The sequence below is a fragment of the Lissotriton helveticus genome, chromosome 5_1 (assembly GCF_964261635.1).
Source record: "Lissotriton helveticus chromosome 5_1, aLisHel1.1, whole genome shotgun sequence".
NCBI lineage: Eukaryota > Metazoa > Chordata > Amphibia > Caudata > Salamandridae > Lissotriton > Lissotriton helveticus.
In genome coordinates, this window is record NC_136065.1 from 437,609,909 (window position 1) to 437,636,307 (window position 26,399).

Consider the following 26,399-nt stretch of genomic DNA (forward strand, 5'->3'; position numbering starts at 1 on the left):
TGAGGGGGAGATTTCTCATCCTCCTCTGTGCTCTCAGTTTGTGTGGAGTTATCCATCATTTCAGGTTTCACAACACACATATCAGTTTGAGTTTGGGCTGTGGCCATCACAGCCCCACCAACCTTTTCAGGAGGGGACTCAGTTTGGGTTTCTGCTGTTATCATAACAGCTTTGCTATTCTGTTCAGGAAGAGCTTTTGCTAAAGATGGGGCAGAGAGTTGCTCAGCCCTACCAACCTTTTCAGGGAGGACATCTTGAATTGGGGCTGTAGCCATTACAGCCCCACTAACCTTTCCATTGGAATTTACCATTCTAGAATGGGTTTCCTGTTCAACCTCAGCCCAGGCTGAGATTTCTAAATCATTACAAAGTAGGCAGTCTACAGGCAAGTTTGATGACACTGCCACTCTCTTTGGGCCAGTGACACCTCCCCAGCTGAGACTTACTACTGCCATGGGATGATTTGTTTGGATTCCATCAATGTTTGTTACCTGGTATGTGGCACCTGGTAAAAGTTGCTTAGAGGGGACACTACAGTCAGCCACCATGGTGATGCTAGCCCCTGTATCTCTAAAGGCTTCAACTTTCAAACCATTGATGATGGGTTTTTGTCTATATTTGCTCAAAGTATTTGGGCAATCAGAGAAGTTGGCAAACCCCATGCCAGTCTCATAAACAAGATTATTGGGTGATGGGGACCTGGATAGGCCAGGGTCCACCTGTGCTCCAAAAGTAAACCCACTCAGATTCCTGGGTGTGCTCCCACTTCCTGGGGGATTACTGCGGACAGTAACAGGAGGTGTTGGAACTGGCTTTGGAGGTATATTCTCTTTATTGTTATTCTTGGGACAACAGTTGTCTGTTTTGTAATGCCCAACCTGTTTACAGGCATAACAATAAGGCTTTTTCTCAGTTGAGGAAGTGTCTTGGGACCCACCCCGTTCTTGGAGTTTTGGGGCCCTGGGGAAGTATTTTCTTTACTTTTATCCCCACCCTTATCTTGAGGCTTGGTAGACTCCTTCTTCTGGTTACTGTCCCGATTCTTAGGCCTAATCCTGGTTCTGACCCATTTATCTGCCCTCTTTCCCAATTCTTGGGGAGAGGTCAAATCTGAGTCCACCAGGTGCTGGTGTAAGAGCTGGTTCTGACAATTACTTAGGATCTGCTCCCTCATAATCAAATTATACAATCCTGTAAAGTCATGTACTTTGCTGCCATGTAGCCAACCCTCCAGAGCCTTAGTAGCACAATCTACAAAATCAGTCCAGTCCTGAGTCTGTGTCTTCTGGGTATCTCTGATCCTTAACCTGTACTGTTCAGTGGTTAAGCCAAACCCATCTATCAGAACACTCTTCAGGACTTGGTAATTGTTTGCATCCTCATGTCTAACAGTGAGGAGCTTATCTCTCCCTTTCTCTGAAAAGGAGTACCATAAGATTGCTGCCCACTGTTCCTCAGGAACCTGCTGTACCATGCAGGCTCTTTCAAGAGCAGTTATCCATTTGTGGATGTCATCCCCTTCCTTGTAGGGGGGCACAATCTTTGTCAGGTTTCTACTATCATAGGACCTGGGTTTCTCTTTAGGAATATTGCTGCCACCAGTGGCATCTAAGCCACACATTTTCTGTTCTCTTGCCAAGGCAAGTCTAGCTTGAGCCAGGGCTACCTCCTCCCTATCTATCTGGAGTTTGACAGCCCTCATTCTTGCCTCATGCTCTTTTTTCTGAGAGGGAGTCATTCCTCTCTGAGATTCTCTTGAGGCACTAGAAATATGAGAGTCCCCTGATGGAGATCTCACTCTTCTGTTGCCTGGGAGAATGCTCTGGTGGGATCTGGGGAGGTGCTGGCCCTCTCCATTTCCCAGTAGGTTTAAGTTGGCCTGGTTAAGCCTGGCAACTACAACCTGGTTAACCCCTTGATCCTGATCTTCAGGGTCGTCTAACTCTGAGTCCTCCTCCTCTTCTACCTCCTCATCTTCCTCCTCTGGGGTGGTCTCAGTGGCTGGGGGGTTCACTCCATCTCCTGATTCTAAGGGAACTGCATTTGCCTTTTCCAAGTCATCCTGTTCTAGAATGGCTATCAGGGAAGGACTGGTGGGACTTCTGCCCCTTTTTAACCCTCTTGAGATGCACAAGGCAACCAAGTCTTTGTGGGTTAGTTTGTCATAGCTGGAAGTTGCCTGGGTAAGGTCAACTGTCACAGGAACAGACCCTGAGGCTTTTCCTGTGTCAGACGTGACTCTAGTGTGGTGTAAGTGATGCACCTACCTACACTAAGTGATTCCCTACTGTACCTTGCTAGTGAGTTGTAGTCAGGGTGTGCTAATCCCTTTAATCTACAACTACTAAGTTCAGTAGAACTTAAATATGCTAAGCTTTTGATTTATATGTACCTAGAGGTACTTGATGTGATCTTTCAATTTGATAAAAAGATTGCAATGGTAAAACAAACAGCCAGCTCAAATCCGCACCGCTGCTCACCAATGTGAGAAGTTGGCCTGATATATGATGTTTCCAGTTCTGGAACCACCTTGTATCAGTCCAAACAATCCCTTATGGTGTCTGGTTGTAAGTCAACCTTATTAGACAAGCTATCCTAGGGGTAGCATGGACTAAGCAGTCTAAAGGCTTAACTTAAGAGGTCGTGTTAAGCGAGCTGTTTTACCACATACAATCCTGTAATATCAAATGAAAGGACACCACACAAGTATATATTATAAAAATATATGTATTTATTACTAAAAACAATCCCCAGTATTCTTTATGAATAAAGGGGCACAAGCGTTAAATCAAAAGCACAGTATAACATACAAAGTTGCACAATTTTGGATGAGGGCGAGGGGCCACTCAAACCATATACTAAAAAAATGGTATAAGAGGGGCCATTCGATCAGTGGTTAGGCCTAGGGCCTAGGGAATCGCTGGGAGCAGTCGGGACAAGCAATGCTGAAGTCGGGAAAAGCCCGCGGGATTCGGGTGCAGTGCAGAAAGTGCACGCATGCATCAATGTTAACCAATGGTGCGTAAAAGTTACAAAGTTAAAGTTTAAGGACACTTCTGCTGAACCTAGAGGAACAAAACTTAAGACACAGACCCTAGAGGTGTGTACCAGTGTGGGAACACCGGCGTTGCAATGTTACCTCACCCACAGGAAGTGGGTGCACAGGGTCGAAGTTGAGTCGGGTTTCGTCACGCAGGCTCTTGGTGCTTGGAGCTGAAAGGGCTGCAGGCGAGGTGAAGGAGAAGTGTCCGGTGGAGTCCAAGGGTGGACTCAAGTCGAAAAGTACCTGAAAGCAGAGGGGACAGAGTCTGGGTCACTCAGCAGTGACCAGGGTGGAACCAGGACGGAACCAGGCAATGTCGGGCGCAATCAGGTAGTTGTCGAGGAGCTTCTCTCCGCTGTCACGTGGGCTCTGGGGCATCTACGAAGTCCAGGAGCAGGTCACGATCTGTCCCACGCAGGCTCTCGCCGTCGGCGCTGTCGGCTTCAAGATTGGAGCAAACAACACTTGGCAAAAGCAATCCACGCGGAACTGGAAGATTGCTTCTCACTCGGACCAGGAGGGTCAGAGTGGGGGCTCCTTTTCAGGGGAGCTGGTGCAAATCTGGAGCAACCAGAATCGCAAGTCGAATTTCAAGTTTCGTCGGTACAGGGGCCACAAGCCAGCTGGCAAGTGACCGGACCAACGCGTTGAGCCAAATGAAGCAGAAGGGCCCCACGCAGCACTCGTCGAGTGTGGAGGGCTGAACTTCGGTGCAAGAGTGGCTCAGGGTTGGGGCTTCTCAAACCCCGTTGTACAGCTTCGAGGGTCACTCGTGGGCTGCACGGTCAGCGTCTCGTGGTCTTTTCAAGATGGCGTGCCCCACGCTTCCGGTCGTCTCCACGGGTCTCAGCTCTGCAGGGACTGTGGATCGGGCTGTTAGAAGGCAGGCAAGCTTGATCTCGTCGATCTCTGTCGCTCGAGTTCCGGCGAGAACTGCAACAAAGCAGACGTCGAGGCCTGGATGGTGCCTGTTTGCACAGGGTGGTCACTCCTTGACCACAAGGGAGATTCTTCAGTCTTCTACGTTGAGTAGGATGTCGAAGGGTCCAGAGTTTCGTTTCTTATGTTTCATCAGGATAATCTGAAGTGCATTGGCACTGCTCCCACTCTTATTCGAATCTGGGGGGCTGGATTACCTGCTAGGTCCCCTCCTATGGGTGGGACCCAGGAAGTGGGTGGATACACCCCCTTCCTTTGATCCAGGCCGCGCTGGCACGAGGGCTGGAGTGCCCCAGAACCCGTTTGACCGGATTATGCAAGGGGCAGCCTTGTGCTCCCCATGCAGTGTCTGGTTTCTTTCAAACCTCCCTGCTACAATCCACTATCTCCTGTCTGGGGGGTTGTAACACCGCCCTGCGACAGGAAACCCTTTGTCCAGGCCCCTTGGGCTGAGTTTCGGTCAGCTTCAGGGGGTCAGACTTGTGTCTGTGGCAGAAGCATCCATTTTGTGGATCTGAGGCCCTTTTAGAAATTAACCGCATTTAAGTAAAGTAACATGTCTTACCCCTCTAGAGGGGTGGAATGCTATCCCCGTCGCCAGAACTGGCGAGGGGATAGTATTCCAAATCGTATGACACCTTACACGACATGTTTTGATAAAGCCAAACCAGAGTTGCTATATAACCGCGAGGATTATAATGCACTTAAGAGTATATGGTATGGCATTATCCTGAAACAGCTTAGGGATTTGTTCCCGACGGCTGCAGACAGGCTCAGCTCATGCTAGAGCTCCATCTCACATTAAAGCACGCACTCTGCCTCCAGGATTGATAAGGCGTTCCATAGGAGTGACTCACAGGTTTATATGTGTCCAGATATAGGTTTAGATATAGGTATACTATATCTAAGCAAGAGGTGATTACACCACCTTGCCCCAGCTGAGTGATCAGCCAGTTGTGTCAATTTAAGAACCAGCCAGGGGTGGCAAAAGATATGCTGCAGCCCCTGGTAGGCCTTGGTGGCACCTATGCCCTGAGCACCTATAGTGCATGGTACAGGGGCTGACAAGGAGTCCATTTCCAATTATGGTATGTACCTAGGGTACATGGAATCCATTTTACAGAGAGAGCAGATAGCCTGGGGCCCTGATTAGCAGGGAACCAGGCCAACTAAGTCAAAAACCAGCTAAACACAAGGCAAAAAATTTGGGGTAACCATAGTCGGGTAGCCACCTTCCTACACCAGTGTAATATTGTGTTGGTGGGTTTTATATTCAGCTTCAAAATTGCACCATCAAATATTGCTTCTCAAGAGTCATCCAGACCGCCCGGTTGAAGAGGTTCACCTACTAATAGCAAAATATGTGAATAATAAAGTTCCCAAAGCAGCGAATGGATTTTACTTTCTGGTAGAAAACAAGAGATAATTACGATATAGTCTTGATATAAAAACCATGACCAAATTAAAAAAAGGGAACTGATATGCTCCATAGATCTTTAGGATATTTACTTTCACATTCTTGTCACAAAGAAATATCTGGGGTTTTGAGATTTGTCGTCAATAGTCAGGAACTGCAGTAAAGGTTCCATTCCTTTGGTATGAAATCAGCTCCATGTGCCTTTTCCAAATGTGTAGCTCTACTAGGAGCCTGTCACGAAAATTAAGTTCTTTGTCCCATTTCTGGACTGGATTCTCAAGTTAAATTCATGCCAGAAAGTCCAACGCGATTTTCAGAGAACATTCATTAGTCCTCCAACATATGGGCTTCAAATGGTAAACCACAACAAAGCAACCTCCCGTGCAGTTCAGAGAATAAAAACGACTTCGGACTGGATTGGTTGAAAGGGTCTCCTGGTACAATGTGGTCCTCAAACTGATAATAGATGGATTTCATTCATACTGGGCCGTCATGAGATCTCATCAAGAACAATAAAAAGATCACTGGTGCCAGAGATTGAGTGACTAGGAGGACAAGCTGGCATTTATGTACAATATGTGTCCTATAATTCTGCGTGAAGTTCCAGGTAAAGAACTTGCATGTGGAGAAACCCATTGAGGAGTGTATTCCTGTTCAATCACTAATAATGAGTGCTTCTATGACAATTTGGAGATCCCAAGAGGACTTCATGATCCAAGAAGCCTTATCACCGGTTTAAAAGACTTAACACAATAGTGAGGAACGGTCATCATTTCTGTCGCCCATAAAGGTAAACTCTTCTCACTTTTGCAGATGATAGCATCATGTATTAATCAAACAAAGAACGAAAAATGAGATGCAAACCCTCTTGAAGGAGGTTTAAACAATCTTGCTATGGCTGCAGGCCAGGGTCTGCAGCTTGCAACAATTCACCTTGCAAGTCTGAAATATGTGAGAGTAGATTTCTCCCAGAAGACCCCAAATGCGAGATTGAGGTCAGTATCCAGAAGATTCTTCGGACAGTGCTTATTTCAGGAGTTGGAGCACTTCACTTATATGAAATCAGAAAAATGATGATAACTTTTATCTAGGAAACCGGTTAGTGTGCCCTTCTGATCGAATGAGGAGGCATTTTTATTTTAATTTACCCTCCATTTCTTTTCTAAAACTGTCCTCCTCAGATTGAAAGAGTCCACAGTTGGGACAATCCTGATGGCCCTGACGTGATCCCATTAGCGTTAGTTACTAGACTTGATTAACCATGTGGTAAAGGAGCTCATGAGGTCATTCCATTTTGTTTCCCTCCAAATGAATCACATGAATGGCCGACTGGTGTTCATTTTGACAACTCCTTGAGTTGTAAGGCTATTGGAGAAGACTTGAGTTAGATAAATCCCTACAATTGTGTTTGAACAGTTAGCATGGCCATGATAGAGAGATGTATCGGTGTAGCTCATGGTGTGAAGTCCTGCTTACTCCTCATAATTGCTGTGACCTTCAGATGCTCTCAGTTTGCTCTCCATTCTTTTGTTGATTGATCAGGCAACCAACACAGGAGTCAAATGAATGGAAGTCTGCCTGGCTCATGCTCGCTTGATAGTTGAAGCCACTGTCACTGTCATGGGGACCCAGCAGGGATCTGACTACAGGCACTGAATTATGGACATCAAAGAGCATCTAGGTTTAGTAAGGAATCCATTGACAACACCAACAGAGTGAAGTCGCTGGAGAAACTTGAGAGTTGGGAGAAGCTGTATGGCCCACAGCAAACACTCATGCTGGTGTGAAGAGCTAGTTTATACTCAGTCCTCACAAGGTGAGCATTTCTGTCCTATGGTACAAGGCAGAGCAATGAAACCTCTGACACAAATTGGTTTAATCAAGGGTGGATGTTTGCTAAATGTGGGTGAAGGGAGCATATATGTTGTGACCTTCCGGAACCATGGTCCTACCTTCCATATTTTTCTCCCTAAATATTACCATATCCTGTGGACTTTCCCTCCCCTAATCACTCACATGCAGCAACAAATTATCAGGTCTGTCTTTCAACTCCCATATTGTTCATCAAAACCCTTAAAAAGCTTACAACACTTATGCGCATCACCTGCTCCCACATTATCCACATAACATTTTGAAGGTACAACATTCCTTAAGATTGGTATGGCACTAGTGACTACCACAATGTTTTGCCAACTATTGAACTTTTTGGGAATTTGCCCATTACCTTAGTTTCTGCTCCTTTTTCACTTTCTTTTATGTGATCAACTTTCACCCCAACATTCTTTGTTACCCCTTGTCTCCCCAGTTCATAGACACACATCATTGGGTGCTCAATTCTCTTATTCGATTCTATTATCTGTTGTAGCAAGAGATTATCTTTAAGCCATGAGTTACACCATTGAACCAGAAGAGGATAATGCCTTCTGTCTGGAAGCGGGGCTGATAAGGATCACTGTGCGGAGGAAGGGCTACAGTGTTTTGATATTACTGCATGATCTGAGGAGCACGCCAAGCACTCTTCCTCGTGAAATCTTGGTGAATCCTCCCTCTATTTCAGGAGCTAGAGAATGTGGGGTCTTCCCCGGCAGGGAGTGGTGTGCTCAACCACAGCAATTCTTATGGTTTCCCTTGGTCACAGCAGTTATTGCGTCCCTGATCTGGCATGATAGCAACCTCACTGCCTCAGAAAGGTCAATAAAGGTTGCGCTATTTGTTTCCATGCTCTCACTCACTCCAGGCGAGGATTTTGTGTTTTCTCCTTTTTCCCAATTCAAGAGTTTGACCAGATGATCTTTGTACCTTCCTTGCCAAATTCAATATTCAGATAGTCTTCCTGTGTAATACCTTTTCTTGTTTCTGTCTCCTTTATATTTAAAGTAGAAAAAGGCTTCTTGCACTGCCATACTATGCAGTTGAAGTGTATTTTTTCGACGTGTTCTTGTGTCTGTGCAAGTCTTTCTCTTGCACCAGTTTGCTTGATCTCTTCCTTGTCTGTTCCTTGGAGAACTGTCCTGAAGCGCTGTTTTTATACATTTTTGCTCCTCATCTCAACCATGGCTGGCCAGTTAGTACAGTGGACTGGGAAAATGTGATTTGAGAAAGAGACATACTGTCTCAGTATAATACTGGTAGGGGTCAATCGAAATGTAAGCGCGCCAGGACCCTACAGCCATGTCAGTTTCACAGTTGCTCAATCACAGACCCTTATGTACTATTTGGATGGTGCTTGCCATTAGCCAGATTCCACCATTGCTATTACCAGCGGTTGACCTTAAGAAAAAGGACAAACGTGATAAACCGAAGAGAGTGCGACATGGCTTCATAATCATTGGAACTGGGGGGGGGGGGGGAAACCCAGCTCTAATTAATGAGACCAATCGAGTTTCAACCAGAAAGCTCTTTTTTCACGTTTACCACCCCTGGAAAGATCAAATTTCGATATATGAAGCATGGAAGAACTCCAGTCTTGCAATGTCGGAGGGGAGGCCTCTTTCCAACGCCTGCAGATCTCCCGTCGAGCCACCAGCATTGAGTAGAACAAAAGGTTGTTGTTTGCACTACGTTTTTTGTCCATTACTCCAAAAATTGCAAGGCATAGATCTATTTTCACAGTGGTGCCTATGGAAGATGTTAATTTATTGCTTATTGATTGCCAAAAAGATGTTAAATGTGGGCAGTCATAAAACATATGAGCATCTGAGACTGCGACCTGACCACAACGGGGGCAAACCACTGGTGTACCTGATGAGAATTTGGACAGCCTCTGGGGGGAATAATAAGCCCTATGAAGGGTAAAAAAGTGGTTTCTTCGCAGCCAGGCAGGTTTAACTATGTCCCAGAGAACGTTACAAGATGTTAGCCCTAATTCATTCACATTTACTGCAGGAAATAGAGAACCCCACAACTGATCCGGAAGGTGAAATGTTCTGTCTATCTCTTCTAAGATCAAATTGTAAAAGTGGGAAACCTCTTCAGGTTTTGGAGCGTTTTCAAGTAAGCAAGATTCTAATTGACTGCTGTCTCCCAAAGGTCTTTGTAAGCGACGTGCAGGAGCTGATTTTTGTGCTTGCGCCCAACTTGAGATCTGAAGGAATTTGAGTCTAGAGAGATTAGGGCCTACCTTACTAACTAGATGTTCCCAGGTAAGCATTTCCCCCTCGAAAAACAAATCTCCCCAGGTTAAAATTCCAGCATCTTTTAGTGGGCTTGTCAATGCATCTTTAGTCCAGCCCGGAGGAGCAGGAAGATCCCATATAGGAGAACCGTTAGAATGGTAACCTATTTTGGTAGTAGTTCTAAGGTTATACCAAGTTCTCGCTAGACCTTGCAATATCTTTAACTTAATTTTCTTTAAAAATTTTGGGTCTCCAAACTTAAATAGAAAACCCATCTGGTTTAAACCTTCACATTTTAATAATGTTGAGAACATAGAGCCAATACCCTGATTTGGTGGAGTTTTAAGTAGTATTCGGGCATGTGTCAGCTGGAAGGCCCAAGCATAGATCTGAATGTCTGGGCCGGCCAAACCCCCTCCCTACGACGCCTTAATTTATTCCAGGAAATTCTTGCAGTTTTGTTCCTCCATATAAATGAAGTGATGTCACTCTGCAACTTTGCTATCATTTTTTTATCAAAGTAAAGTGGTAAACTGTTGAAAATAAAGGTCAACCTAGGTAAAATAGACATCTTAACTAAGTTGGATCGTCCTAGGAGCGTTAATGGAAGATGTCTCCAAGAATTCATTAGTTTCCTAATATCTTTAGCCACCAGAGTAAAATTTGTATGGGCAATCTGATTAATATCCTTTAGGATTTTTATGCCTAAATATCTCAAGCTGTCGCAAGGTTGTACTGGAAGTAGCACTGTTGTGGTATTCCATGCCATAATCTCCGTCTTTGTGGCGTTGACTTCATAGCCAGAGATATTACCAAATTGTTGTGCTAAATTGATGACTGCCGAAAACGCTGTGCTGATATCTGAGGTTAAGATCATGAGATCGTCGGCATACAAAGATACTTTTTTTTCCCAATCTCTATATCTAAATGGAGCGATGTTACTATCTTCACGGATTAATTGGGCTAATGGCTCTATATAGATATCAAAGAGCAGGGGCGAAAGCGGGCAACCCTGCCGGGTGCCCCTTGTGATGGTAAAAGGTTCCGACAGTCCACCGTTAACCAAGACCGAGGCCGATGGATTATGATATAGTAATTCCACCGCTCTGCGGAAGGCCAGGCCCACGCTGAATTTTTCCAAGGCCCCCGACAGGTATTTCCAATTGACCCTGTCGAAGGCCTTGGCTGCGTCCAGAGTAAGAATAGCCAAGGGTAATGATGAATTAGTTGCCATGTCAATTGCGCCTATAAGGTCATATATCAGCTCGTAAAGTTGGCGACCTTTAACAAAGCCCTTTTGGTTAGAATGTAGGACTGAGGGGGCTACCTGCCCCAATCGCCTGGCTAGTACTGACGCGAAGATTTTGTAATCAGCGTTTAGGACTGAAATTGGACGATACGAGCCGCAGGCGGTGGATGCTTTGCCTGGTTTCAGATTACCGTGATGGAAGATTTATTCCATGATGATGGGGGTAAATCACCATCTACCAGAATTTGATTAAATAGTATGGTAAGAAAAGGAGTGATATCAACTGCAATATGTTTGTATATCTCTGCCGGAAGGCCATCCGGGCCCGCCGCCTTTCCAGATTTACTGTTTGATATAGCAGATGATACCTCTTCAACCGTAATAGGATGATCTAACAAATTCGCTTGCTCTGTAGAGAGTACTGGTAGTGAAATTTTATTGAGCCAATTTCCTACATCAATAGAGGTGATGTTATTGTCCTCTCGATATATAGCCTGGAAAAAATCTTTGAAAGCTGACCTTATTTCTGGGTCCGAAGATGCTGTACCGGAGTCAGTAATTATAGACGCGATAATATTTCGAGTCTGATCTGTTCTAGACTACCAGGCTAGTAATTTGCCCGCCCCTTCACCAAATTCAAAATTAGCTAATTTACTGGCTTCCCACCTTTGCAAAATATGCTGATTTAATGCAGAAGCCAGTTGCCCTTTAAGCTTCATCAGCTCCTCCTGCTTAGCATGTGTGACATGATCTAAGCAATTGTTTAAATTTTCTAATTCTGATTGGGCTGTTGATATGCTGGCCTCTAACAGTGTAACCGCTTGGGTATATTGTTTTTTACGAAACAAAGTTTTGTTCTTAATAACCCCTCTCAAGGAACATTTAAATGCGTCCCATACTGAACTTGAGCACACCGAACCTATGTTAATTTTAAAGAATTCTTGCGTCTCCACCTTAACATATTCCAAATCTTCGGGGGATGTAAGAAAAGATCTGTCGATTGACCACGACCTTGTCGGGGTTTGAGACTGCAATTCAAGGTCTAAGAGTACCGCCGAATGGTCGGACAGGTGAGATGGTAGATAGGTTATATTCCTAACTGATTTATCCAAACATTTATTTACCAATATAAGATCGATCCTAGATCTGTGACGGTACTTATAGTTTCTGAAGGAAAAGCCGGATTTCTGACCCGACCTTACCCTCCAAATATCAATAAATCCGTATTGATGCATATTTTTAATTAAAAGATCTCTAGATTTAGAATGAGCCAGTTGTCGACTAGAAGGAGATTTATCTAGCAATGGATCAAGCACGATGTTAAAGTCTCCCGCTATTATCATGGGTTCTGGAAAATGTAGAAGCTCGGAGAACAACGTAGCCAGGGCAGATGGATCATCACGGTTAGGCCCATAGTAACCAACCAACGTAAGGCTTGTCTCCCCTATCATGACAGCCATGATTGCCCACCTACCATAAGGATCGACCTTCTGCTTCAAAAGTCTTGTTGTGACAGTTTTTTTTAAACAGAATAGCAACCCCTCTTGTATTAACTGTCTGAGATGTAGTGACTGATAAATCTACCCATCTGTTCTTTTTTACCAAATCCAATACTTCAGCTTCAACCAGATGTGTCTCCTGGAGAATAATGACCTGCGCATCAAAGTCATGGATGTATTGTACAATTGTGTTGGCTCTAGGTTTGGTGCGCAGGCCATTAACATTCCAGGAGAGAATCTTAATGGTACTCATAGCTGGCATATCTGATGGCGTATCTAATGATAATGATTAGGAGTCCAGCCAACACATGCCCCTTAGTACCACTAAAATAAGCAAAATTCGTGCATTGCCCATTTATCAAGTTATCGACCGCCATATTAGAGATGAGAAGCTTTTTATCTTTTATTACCCTTACCCTTTCCCACGTGAAACACCTCCCCCCCTCCCCTGAGGAACCCCTGACTAACCAACCGGAACAGATCCGGTACGTGATACCCCTGATACTCTATCCAGGCTCAAGCGAGGCGTTCGAATTTAGAGTGTTAGAGGACTAAATATGTCTAATTTCAATCGAGCCATTAATGGCCACTCTTCAATTTGAATAAATACCATTTAACTGGTATCTCTATAGGGTTTTATAGGGGGTAGAATATGAAATCTCGTGCTCCTTGTGATTTTGCTATTGCAATTTTTTTTCTTTTTTTTTTTTTTAGAACATTGCGTGAAGTTAAAGTGATTCCTTGTTTTTTTATTCTTCCCCTTTTTTTAAAAAATATTTTTTTTTCTTTTCCCTCCCCACCGTCTACTTTCTGAGTTAAACTATTATATTTGTCTTCTATTAGAAAAGTTAATGCTGAGCTGAGACTTTTACATATTCATATTCATTCATAGATGAACTCTATAACCAGCTAAGTGAGGAAAACCCTCAAACTTCTCAGCCTAAAACAAAGACTAACGTCAGTTTTTAGATGTGCCCAAACTTAACAATAATTCATCTGCTGCTTGGACTGTGCGAACGTTAAACATTTTGTTATTCAGCATGATCTTCAAGGCCGCAGGAAAACTCAACTGGACAGATGCTCCCAGCTTTCTGAATGCCTCCATCCTCCGACCCAGTTCCCACTGTCTATCAATGGTTGTCCTTGACAGATCAGAGCGCACTTGAAAGGAAAAACCTTCACCAGTCAAAGATTTTTGTTTTAGGGCCAAATTTAGAATGTGATCCTTCAGTTGAAACGTGTGAAAGTTTACTAGGATCTTGCGGGGCTTTTCACGCTGCAAATTACGCCTGAAAGGGTCCCTGTGGATTTGTTGAATGTCCAGACTGAGCTCCTCCTCTGTATACTTTAAATTTAAAGATTTTATCAGGAGTTGGATTATATATGTCTTAATATTAGAACCTTCGTTTGTTTCTGGTACATTCAGGATGCGAATATTACATCGCCTAGCATTATTTTCAAGCACCTCTATTCTTTCAGCCAATACAGTATCCTCTCTTTTTAGCTTCGCTATTTCCTCCTTAGCATTGTCTAATTCTATGGACATTACTGCTGTTGTTTCTTCTAAGGCACCCGTCCTTGAAAAGAGCCCGTCAATGTTACTGTCCAATGATTCACAGTAAGACCTAATCGCTCTCTGGATTTTAGATGATTCCTCAAATCCTCGTTTAATGTCAGCTGTCAAGTTAGAAAACATAGTTAAAACTGAAGAGAGATCAAAAGATGCAGTGGAAACATTGACTTCTGGTGGCAATTGTACTTCAGAACTGAAAGGAAAGGAGGTCTGAGTTAATTGCAGTATAGTGCTCTGAGTATTCTGGTCTAGAGTTGGAGGAACCTCAAGTATTCGGAGCCGGTCATCTGACTCTAGTGCCTGACTTGCGTTTGTTACATGATAGTTGCATCTTTCAGGGAAAGCAGAGTCTTCCAATCCTGTGCTACTAGAAGGAACGGCAGGAATTTTGTGATTTAAAGAGGTGATCGCACTATCGCTGCCATTACTGTCATTAGTGTCAGCAGGATTTTCTAGCATAGTGCCTGGCCGTATGTTATCACTGTTTAGAGAGACAGATGCCATATTGCCAACTATTTTTGGACTAACGGTTATCTCTGAAGATACTCTGGTAGAGAGATGGCTACTCTGTACAAGGCTCAGAACCTGGGGTATTGCCTTAAAGTAAGAACGCAGAGAGGGTGTTATCTTTGAACCTGAATCCAAGACCGATTTTACCGCCTTGGATTTCTTGGATCGTTTAGGTTTAGCCTCCGCTGAGAGGTAAGAAGAGGACTTAGTGGGTGTATTATTAGTACCACCAGTTATACCACTGGATTTAGTGGATATTGCACTGAATGGAATTACTAATTTAGGACCTGCTACGGTATTGTCACAGTCCTCCTGCCTTGTGACCTGCGTAGACTCCCAAACTGAGGCGGAAAACAAGTTAGGATTATCTGAATTTGCCCCCCCGCTCGGCTATAATGTACACTCACTGCTTTAACTGGTTTTCGTCCTCTGCGACCCTTCCTAGCTATTACTGGGGTCGATTTTGTAGCCAACTCAGGCTGAATCGGGGTTCGATTTCTAAGAAAGTAAGGGTTTTTTACACTGCTCATACACCGCTTTGAAGCCACTAGCACCGAACTTGGACCTTCCTTGAGCACAACAGAACCCACCGTGGGACTCACAGACTGAGCCCTGAACTGATTCACATGCAATTCCTCTAGCAGATGAGCAGTCACCTCCTCCTCCCTCCCTTGGCCCCCCTTCACCTCGTTCGCAGACTGAACAGACGAGACAGAGCCTTCTGTCGCCTCCAACCGTGCAGGGGCCGGCGCCTGGGGGCTCTCGATCGTGATACTGTTTTCAGCCGTCACTGCCTGGCGTCCTTCTTTGACAGCAACCACAGAAAGAGTGTCTCTGGATAGGGAGCGAGCTTGCCTCCCACGGCGGTGCTCCAGGGCGGCGCGATTCCACTTCCAAGGCACTGGCAACAAAGGGATCTCTGACCGCAGAGCAGACCAAGCCGGCAGCGGGAAAGTGGCACTCAGGTGAGCGGAGACCGAGTCGGAGCAGAACACGCCCCCGGTGAGCAGAAGCATGGAGAGCATGGAAAGTAACAGAAGAGCGAGCTAACGGCTCCAAGTTTTCGGTGAGTAACTCCGGCTCTAATGATGGATGATTACACACAAAAAAAGGAGGCTGTAACAAGATAACAGCACACTTTAAACGAGCTTGTACATGAATATAGCCCTCAACAAGAAGTAAAAAGCCAAACGCCCCACGAGAGCCCAGAGCGGGGTATCGCGGCGGCTAGCCTGCTGCCGCCATGTTACTCCACCCAAAACACTTGCTGCTGGAGTACATTGTCCCTAGCTTGGACACCGCAAATCAAAGAAGTAAGGAGCATTCCTCGATCCACACATTAACATCATGACCCGCTACACTCCTTTGAATAACTATAATGCGACATAGATTGATCACATCACCTTTTATCCATTAAGCACCAAAATTGCAAGTTGTGGCCAACCTGCATTGATGCTGCCCTGCAGCACCCTCACCAGTCCTCTTAGTGTGCACCTCTGTGGTCTCTATCAAGAACTGTACTCTGCTATCTCTCTTTCAACAAACACATACACTCTCTCACACTCTCTCTTTGTCTCTCTCTCTCTCTACCTCTCTCTTCCACTCTCTCTCTCACACCCAACAAACTTATACCAATTATCCCATTGTGCCACTGCAAAAGAAGTTCCATCACAGATGCCAGAAACCACAAAACTGCAGGTGTATTCTGAATGCCTCATGCCAAAATGGATATGCAATACCATTAATGTTTATACCTTTGCATTCATACTCTGATTTACTGGTGTTTTCCCTAGAAGTTTACCAGTCCTGTCTATTTCAGAAATACTAAATTCATTGGCACACTCACATTTTCAGCACAATGGTCAAGAGCCTTTATTTTAATTGAGCAGCAAATATGAAAATTGTACAGTAAAATACAATTTGGCTCTAGTGTCAATTGTTATAGTGTGCAGTACACTGATTGCCTGCATTATGTGTCTTGAAACTCAGCAGCCCATGGCCTCCACTGCTCACTTTGCTACTGGATTCAAGCTAGCCTAACTGATGAGGGATGTTACCCCGAAACCAGTACCAGGATGTTTGTTTCTGGTCCAGGGAAGACCTGGCTTGGCAGTTCGGGCTGGGCTGTTCCCATGAGGAACAGGGTCAAGACTGATTTGCATATGGCTGGGTCTGAACTGGGGTGGCAGAGTGAGCTAACTAACGACTATTGATTTAACCCAGATCTAATAGTGACTGGGGTGAGTGTCTGAAATGTTTCAGCGCTCCGTCCCTCAACCTATTCTGTTTGAACTCATATAAACCATTTCAGTTCTCCCCCTTATAGAAGTCTACTGTCTTGTCAACTCAAAAAGTCCCTCTGCTCACTCCAACGTATACCAAAAACTATTTTTCATCAGCCAGGATTTGATCTTCATTGGGAATGCTTCAACTATCAAACAGAATGGTATCATCAACACTCTTCTTTCAGTGATTCCATTGTGGAAGACATCTGGTCTGAAATGTCCTCTTCTTTGATCCCTCAGTTGACCAGACTTTAGAGAGCAACTTCCTTTTATCAATGACAAATAAACATCTTCATTGAGGTGGGGCTTGGAAGTCCAAGATGGCAGACCTGATGCTCTAAAGCTCTAAGCCTCATTGTGTGTAAAGATTTGGAATCCAGTGGATTGAGGCACCATCCTACCCCCTCTCATACTGTGGTTCTCCCCATAATCGTTCTGGGAAAGGGTCGTGCACCGCCTGAGGTTGAAGAATTTTTTACCGTGCTTACATGGGAATCACTCCCCTCCTGGAGTGTAAACGTTTAAACTACAAGTCGCACACCTATTGGTCCATAAGCGTGTCTCCCATGGCACCAGTGTTGGATGTGCTGTACTCTTACAGCTTTGTTATAACAAAGAAGACTTCGTACAAATGTTTCAAATGTTCAAAAAAATCTGTATTTCAATCACTTTTCTTATTTCTTTTCATATAGCAACAATCCTTTTAGTTCCAATGCATTTCGGTGTTTACATACACCATCAGGGAACGTCTACAAATAAACAAAAAATATGTACATTGTATCAATCTATGTGATATACTTGTTCATTAACGCGCAGTTAATCGTTTATGCTAGTCTGGCTTTAGAAGCTTGCTCAATCCCCCTTAAAACAAAAATAATCGGCGTGCGTTACACTAATGTTTTACGGTGGTTCTAATCGGCCCCAGCTATTAAACCGGATTATCTCTACTTGTTTCTCTGGAACTGGAAACGCTAAGTTTCAACTATCCCATTTAACCCTCTATCAACGGATGGGGGCCCCTTCTCTGTTACCGCGTGAAATTCACTCTTGGCGTGTATGTGTCCGCCATCGCTCACCTTCGTTGCTGAAAAGTGTATCCCGCTACGCTGCGCGGGGTCCTGCTGCTATTGCGCTCTCACTGCTGGGAAAAATCAACTGATGCCGCGTACCTGACGCATGCGCTATAGATTAAACTGGCGTTTTTTTTTAAAATGAGTCGCTTTTTTTCAATCGAAGAAAACTTTAACATTCAATGACTCCTCAAACTGAAACCAATATAAACGTCGAGGTTAATCAGGACTCCTAATCGTGTTATTCTTATACATGTTAATACTGCTATAGACTGAATATCAATCGTATTACATATGAAAGTACATTAAATCATAGATAGCATGTAAATTCAGTTCTGTCATTTAAACCATTTGGCTTAAGGCTGCAAAGATAATAAATCCAATGATTTTCTCTCTTTAATAGATTTTTTTTGTTCATGGCCCCTTCTTTTCTCGGTATCACTTCCAATACGCAAGCTCTCAATTGGTTCAAGTTGTGGCGTTTCTCTACAAAATGTGTCGCTACTGTGGATTTTGATGAGTGAGTTCGAATATTGCTTTTGTGTTCGGTTAATCTCACTTTTAGTTTTCTTTCCGTGTGTCCACGTAAACACTTCCACAAGGGCATTTTAATAGATATACCACATTGGTGGTATCGCATGTAGCGTTGACTTTGAGGGGTATTTTGTGTCCTTTCATGGGGTGACTAATGTTTGTCCCCTTAATGATGTTGTGACAATTCGCACAATTTAAGCATGGAACCGTTCCTTTATATATCTGGTGCTGGGTTGCCTGTTTAGATTTCTTCAGTAATTCTCCAATGTTTTTTCCTCTCGAATGTGCAAATAAGGGTTCTTGATCAAATATACCGTTAAAGTCTGATTCCATTTTTACTACTTGCCAATTCTTGTTCTCCCCATAATCCCCATGGATTGAACCACAATTGTGAGGAACTAGCGACTCCCCTCCAGGGGCTGACGGAGCCCTAAGACCAACAGGAGTGTGCATTCGGAGGGGAATGGCCGCGAGCAAAGTTGTGCTTTGTGCCTTACTGCCCCACCCATCAAATCCCTCACTTCACCGCACTCTCCTGGTACTGATGAGGACGAGGGACCCGAGCCTGACTGATTGAGACCAGACTGCAGTCCACAGAGGCCTCCTGCATGTGAGGAAAGCATGGTTGGTGCAGCCATACCTGCTTGGGCCAACCCTGTAAGGCACTGATGTGCTGTGCAGAGTGTGCCACAGGAGGTGAGCCTGGGTGATGTGGTCGGGAACGACAACATGGACACTCCCCCCGTGCCACTGATGACACAGGACCTGAAGACTATTGTCCCAGAGCAAGGCAGGCGGAGACTTTCCGCTGGGACAAGGAGGTCCATCAGACCCTTAGGAAGGATGCTGGCTGAGCTGGGGCGAGCCCCAATGGTGAATATCGGCCTGTTCTGCGCCAGAGGGAGTGCAGCCAGGATCCTCCATGGGGCTGACTCTGCGCTCTCACCTCACATGCTGCCGCAACAGCCCTGTGAATGAGGTAAAAGCCCCAGTTGTGCAAGTGCAGACCAAGGCCTACTGCCCTTGCCAGGATTGACTGCCTGAGATCCCCCATGGTGAAAAGCTACACTGGTGACCAGTAAGGAGTGTGAAGGTGAGAGGGACTTGCAGGGGGGCTGCATGTGACTGAGCTGCAAAGGAGACTGCGTGGGGTACATAACAAGGGCATCCAGACAGGGCACAAGCCGTGAGATACCCACAGGACACTCTCTCCACACACACACACACACCCCATTTCTCACCGGATGCTGAGACCCCTCTGCTAGAAGCAGGGCACCACTGGAAGCAACCCCAGCAAGAAAGTTAGCCACTAAAACATAGACCCATGCCACACTACTTTGTCCCAATATTCGTAGAGTGGCAGAAATAATGCCCTATCCTGTGGAGACTCAAAAAGTTCTATAATAGATTATCAGGCACTGTTTTGCATCACTTGTCACTCAAACAAATCACTTTCTCATTTAATTTACAAATAAAATAGGAGAAATATGTTTAAAGAAATATTTGACAAGAGGTGAGTTTTTGGCCAGTTGAATTGCCCACTTACAATGCATATGAACTCAATGTCATGGATCTGATGAAGAAAAACAGTGCACATAAGTGTCTTGGCACTGAAGGCTAATAAGTGCTGCAACCTTTTTGCTGTGTGTTTGGAATTCTGCAGTTTAGGCGTGGAGAATCAACATAACCACCATGTTTTATATCAGAAAACAAGTAGTCGAAGATCTCTTCCATCAAAGCTGCATTCAGTGAATCCATACCATGAAGAATCGGTGCAGCATGAGGAAAGAACATACTGCAGGGTTAATATTATTCATTCACAAAACCCTGCTATTTCAAAGATGTGCTCATCACTAATAGAGCTACAACACATCGTAGATAACAAAGATAATCCTGTCTGACCCGACGTCCTAACTGTAATGACTCCTGTGATGAGAACAAAAAACAGTCAGTCATTATCCCAGTCCCTTTATTGAACTGTGAGATGCCTTACCAATTCCTGGGAACTGCTTTCACAACTCACATTTTCCTTGCTTTAGGTGTCTTGGAAAATGGTTCTCTCTTCTGACCTGTATTCTAAAAATATATGGAGCAGATGTGATTTAGTTCTATCAATAATGAAAAAAACCTTTGAACATCACACCTTTGGTTTAACTGTTAGACAGTTCAGTAAAAGATATTAGAAGATCTAATTTCGTATTTCGGGCCTATTCAGAAACTCGCTGCAGCGTCAAGTGAACATGTCTTGTCCCTGGCAGCTGGATGATCAGCAACTTTGGCAAGCCTTCAACAGCTGCTCTTGGATCGGGTTGCAGTGAATGAGCACAAGCATTGCTACCCTCCGGCCTTTACCATCAGGCTTTGGGAACCCAGGAGAAGGCATGTTCAATGAAATGGTCTGGAATCTTTACTTGAGCCTCTCCTCCTGTCCTCGTAATTGCCATAAGAAAGCTAATTGTCATTTCCCTGTATGCAGTGAATGAGGGCAAGTAGCAGTGCCAGCCTTTACCATCTGACATTGGAAACTGGAGACCGAGGAGAAGTCATTTTTAATGAAATGGTCAGGAATCTTTGCTTACACCTTTCCTCCCATGCCCTTGATTGCTTTCCAAGATGATAGCGAGATAAAAGCTAATCGACATTTCTTCAAATAGAGCATGACAGTTCTGGTGCATGAATCGCCCGGCATTCTCCATAGGAAAGCCTTCAGTTTCAGAGAGGCATTTACTTTTACTGGATGTACAAATGTGCATCCAGGAAATCAGATCAGACTAGATGTAGATGTGGGTGGGAGGAGGGGGAAGTGGATGTGTGGGGTGAAGGTGATGTTTCATAGCTTCTCATGCAGCCCTGTCTCCTACCCTGTGATGATATAGATTCGCTCGTTCAACAACTTATGCACTTCTACAGAGGAAAATGACCTCTGCAAAGACAGGAGATCTGTGCCTCTACTCCTTATTGGTGGCATCGAAGACCTAATCAGTGCAGTGATTATTATGTTATTAAATGTGAGTTTAAACATAACATGTTTACCAGAGCCTTCCAGTCTCCTAGCTGGAATGTAATTCTTAGCATTTAATCAATTAAAAGTACTACATTTGAAAATCTGTAGTTAAAGATTTTCTATAGAGAATTCACATGCAGCAGAAGATGTAAGTTTAACAGTTGGCAAAGCTTATGTTTGAGAATCTTAAAAAAATACAAATAATTTTGGTGTCCATGAGTACAGTAAGTTTTCCAGCAGTGTATCTTTCATAGTCTTGTGTGCTTTAATTGCTCCCCATTACCAGTATTAGTCTGCACAGCACCTATTGATAAATAAAACATACGAATTTATGAAAATTGCTAATGCTGGAGATCTGCTTATACAGGTAAGTAACTCTTAAGTACTGTGACCTTATGTAACAGCCTCAATTTTTAGAGTGCTCCTCAGCTGATCAATAAGTATTTGCTTTTGTTTCCTTTACAGGTCCATGGTTCCCAAGGATCCTTGCGGGTGGATAATCAGAACCCATTGGGAATTAGTGAACATGGGACCTCTGTGTCCATATGCTCCCAGACACAAACAATCCGATTCCGGGAAGCCTACAGGGAACTATTTCAGCACTTTCTCCGAACTCTCAAAGGTTAGAAATATTATGTAACCCTCTTAGTTGCTTTTCAGAATGGCTGTTTCTCTTCATGCCCTTGTATTTTTGTAATCGCTTCTTTTATATATCTCCTAGTATTTCTGCTTAAAGCCACTGCAAGATGCTTTGCAGCAATTTTGCTTTATAATTCACGTAGTTTTATCATTTAATGAGAACATATAGCTGAGCTTCAGGGAAGGATTTGTACTAATTAAATCACAAGAGTAAAAAAAATTCCATGGATTTTGTCCAGTTGTGACTTGTGATTAAGATAGCAATCCTTTGTGCCCACTTTAGGAACCTCTCTCAAACTGTGTGGATGGGTGAGAAAGAGGCGTAGCCAGGGTTGTGTGAGAGAGGATGTAACATACATGTCAACTTATGGAAGCGGGAGAGAGGAAGATTTTGAAAAATAAATTGGTGGAATTTATTTTCCCTTTTGAAGTGTAATGAAGTGCAGGTAGTGTTAGGCTAAAACAAAGATATTTTGGCTTTAAAAATCAGGATTCTTTCATCTGACTCTGTTTTTGGCATTTATGGGTTAATTAGTTTCCAGTTCACTTGTAAATGGTGTACTCATCCAGCATTGCTCAGCTACTTGCCCCAGTAGTCTAGTGATGTATGTGCAGGCTTGGGTGAGAACAGCTCACAAGTCTTTTGAAGTCTGAGTGATGCGACAGTGCTCGAAAGGATGGATGTATATAATTAGGATTCAGGTTATCCATACGCCAAGGATATGTAGATAATCGGGTTTCTGGTACTCGATACATCAAGGATAATGCTCCTATGCTTTTGCTGGTCTCTTTGTGGGGTTAGTGGAGGTTGGGCCCATACTTCAAGAAGTACTGGTCTCTGAAAGATTACTTCCCAATAGGATATTGAGTGTATTTCAGGAAGATTTTGTGTATTAGTTTTCTTGCATATTAAGAGACCTGCTGAATGCTCTATTGTAGCAGTCTCCGTACCCAGTCCATTATTATTTTGGGTAGATGACATTGCAGAATTCCAGTTATGCCCTAACTAGTACCGTTAGGAGCTCCTACAGGCACAAACCAAGTTTTAGTCCAACACTCCAATTCCTAAGGACCTATGCTATCTTCCAGTGAAGAAAATAACGTTTTACTTTAGGATCATATGTATAACCCGGAAAGCTCAATGCTATACTCACCCAATCTTATTAACTTTAAGAAATAGGCCAAGGGCACCCACTATACTGCCCCTACCGCCCAGCTTCTCCAGAACGTACTTGGAAGCTTCAAAAAGTCATAATTAAGGTAGTTTTTTGTTGTGACAGAAAAGTCTCTTGCATGGTGATAAATACGTATCCATGCCTTGTGATATCTGGATCCCTGGTAATGATTTTTGGTCATGAGCGAACACAGATCATGCGTTTGCGCTATGAGCTATGACTGTCTGATGGATTGCGGTCTGCTTAGACTGGCAGAGGGGACCAGAGCGCTACCTTCAAGTGGTGGAAGGCTACTACTTTCATCCGGAGCTAAGTAGCACATTCACAGTGGTGGCAGCATATCGTGTTTTTATTTTTCAGTGATCAGTAGAGTGAACAGGTTTGGTTTTACCAGTGTCATAGGAGTGTCTCCTCCTAGCCCACTCTGGTAAATTTCTGATGCGGTGTGCCTAACTCACCCTTGACATGCACTGGGTTGTGTGCTGTGCTGGGATGCATGGGTGCCTGTGGAACGGTACAGTGCATCGGGAAATGCGTGCACAGTTGCATTTGCATACTGCGAAACCTGTGTGCCTGTAAAAAGGTACAGTGCATCAAAGAATAGAGCTTGGTTGCGAAGCTAAATTTATTTTCTCCTGAGGCGGAAGCCGGGAGACGCTAGGATTGTTATTTTAAAACTGTACTTTGTTTGTGTTCGACTGTGGTTTTTACCTACCTACCTCCCGCTCCTGGGCTTTTCACCATTGCTCTTGACATCCTGGGCATTCCCGCGCAGCAGATTACATAGCTGCAGCGGGCTACACCTTCTTTGCCGCCATCCCCTTGAGGCCACTGGCCACGCCCACCATCTATCGGCCACGCCCCCCCGCCGAAGGCTTTTAAATCGCGCTGAATGCGAGCGCAAGCTAGAAGCTAAATTTATTTTCTCCTGAGGCGGAAGCCGGGAGAAGCTAGGATTGTTATTTTAAAACTGTACTTTGTTTGTGTTCGACTGTGGTTTTTACCTACCTACCTCCCGCTCCTGGGCTTTTCACCATTGCTCTTGACATCCTGGGCATTCCCGCGCAGCAGATTACATAGCTGCAGCGGGCTACACCTTCTTTGCCGCCATCCCCTTGAGGCCACTGGCCACGCCCACCATCTATCGGCCACGACTCCCGCCGAAGGCTTTTAAATCGTGCTGAATGCGAGCGAGAGCTAGAAGCTAAATTTATTTTCTCCTGAGGCGGAAGCCGGGAGACGCTAGGATTGTTATTTTAAAACTGTACTTTGTTTGTGTTCAACTGTGGTTTTTACCTACCTACCTCCCGCTCCTGGGCTTTTCACCATTGCTCTTGACATCCTGGGCATTCCCGCGCAGCAGATTACATAGCTGCAGCGGGCTACACCTTCTTTGCCGCCATCCCCTTGAGGCCACTGGCCACGCCCACCATCTATCGGCCACGACTCCCGCCGAAGGCTTTTAAATCGTGCTGAATGCGAGCGAGAGCTAGAAGCTAAATTTATTTTCTCCTGAGGCGGAAGCCGGGAGACGCTAGGATTGTTATTTTAAAACTGTACTTTGTTTGTGTTCAACTGTGGTTTTTACCTACCTACCTCCCGCTCCTGGGCTTTTCACCATTGCTCTTGACATCCTGGGCATTCCCGCGCAGCAGATTACATAGCTGCAGCGGGCTACACCTTCTTTGCCGCCATCCCCTTGAGGCCACTGGCCACGCCCACCATCTATCGGCCACGCCCCCCCGCCAAAGGCTTTTAAATTGCGCTGAATGCGAGCGCGAGCTAGAAGCTAAATTTATTTTCTCCTGAGGCAGAAGCCGGGAGACGCTAGGATTGTTATTTTAAAACTGTACTTTGTTTGTGTTCGACTGTGGTTTTTACCTACCTACCTCCCGCTCCTGGGCTTTTCACCATTGCTCTTGACATCCTGGGCATTGCCGCGCAGCAGATTACATAGCTGCAGCGGGCTACACCTTCTTTGCCGCCATCCCCTTGAGGCCACTGGCCATGCCCCCCCTGCCTCTCTCCCTACAAACAATGTGTATTTCCCGTCCACGCAGCGGACGGGCGCAGCGGGTGCGCCGTCAAAGCGCCGAAGGCGCGCCAAGGGCAAGTCCGTCTGCGCCCGTCCGCGACCGACAGGGACCAGGGGCCACGAATTCTGCCCCATCCATCACCTACACACCAGCTCAACTTCTTCCCTTAAACTCGGCCCGCTCCATTACTTCGTCCCTGTCTACGCATATTGCGGCTTTGGGCATTTCTGTCCCTTCCATTCCCTTGTCTGAACCTGTATTGCTCTCTCCCCAGCTACAGCCTCTCCCTGTTTCCCCCTCTTCCTCTCCGCCTACCATGGCCACTGCCTGCCTGCTAAATACTAGATCAGCAGGCAAGCACCAGTACGAGCTCTTTAACCTACTGGACACCGACGCTCCAGACTTCTTGTTTCTCACTGAGACTTGGTTTGCGGCTGACTCTCTCCCTGATCTGTTGTCCGCCCTCCCCGATTCGTACTACGCCCTTAGGGCGGACCGCCCTGCTGGTAAGGCCGGCGGGGGAGTGGCGATGATTATTCGCTCCCATTTGCAGTTTCAGCTTCTCCCCATTCTCCCATACCCGGCATAGATTTTTTGGTTGCTCGCTCAGTCAACCTTTTAGCTCCCATCACAATAGTTCTAATGTATCGTCCCCCTCAGAATATGCCTAGTTTTGTGCCTATCTTACAAGAATTACTGGCCACACTCGTGGTCAATAACTCCTCAGTGCTCCTTCTTGGAGATTTTAATTATTGGGCAGGTGATCCAAAAGAGGACCTGTCCTCAAAAGATTTTTCAGCTACTCTCCAATGTCTCAACTTTCTCTCTCACCTCCACTCCCCTACCCATATTCACGGCCATACCTTAGATCAGGTGTGGTCAGCCAGTTGTGCTATTCTTCCCCCTACAGCCGTCCCCTGCACCTGGTCTGATCATTTTTTGATTTCATTTCTCATTGAGCTTGGAGCCCAAAAAAACCCCCTTTTATCTAAGAATATTACAGCTCGCAACTGGAATCGGGTTGATCTCAACCTTCTTTGTTCTTCTCTAAATGCTTCTCCTCCTGATCTAGGGACTCTCTCTCCTGATCTTCAAGTAGACGCTGTGAATCAGTGGTTGTCCTCCGCCTGTGATCGCGTTGCCCCCCTTAGAAAAGTCAAGATCTGCCGCCCGCATGACGCCCAAAAATGGTTCACAGATGATTTGAAAGCCCTTAAATTGGACCTCAGAAGATCAGAACGCCATTGGAGACGCAATTACTGCCCTTCTTTGCGAGCCAAATACAAGCTTCTTTTGATGAACTACAAGAAG

At 44.9% G+C, this 26,399-nt stretch overlaps 1 protein-coding gene across 1 annotated transcript in view; it reads left to right on the forward strand.

Moving 5' to 3' along the window:
- The window catches only part of LOC144754622 (inositol 2-dehydrogenase-like), a 190,528-nt gene that overhangs the window by 140,863 nt on the left and 23,266 nt on the right, over window positions 1-26,399 (forward strand). The window contains exon 9 of the mRNA XM_078642640.1: window positions 21,704-21,860. Coding sequence (XP_078498766.1) covers window positions 21,704-21,860 — 157 coding nt within the window. The remainder of the gene's footprint in view (window positions 1-21,703; window positions 21,861-26,399) is intronic.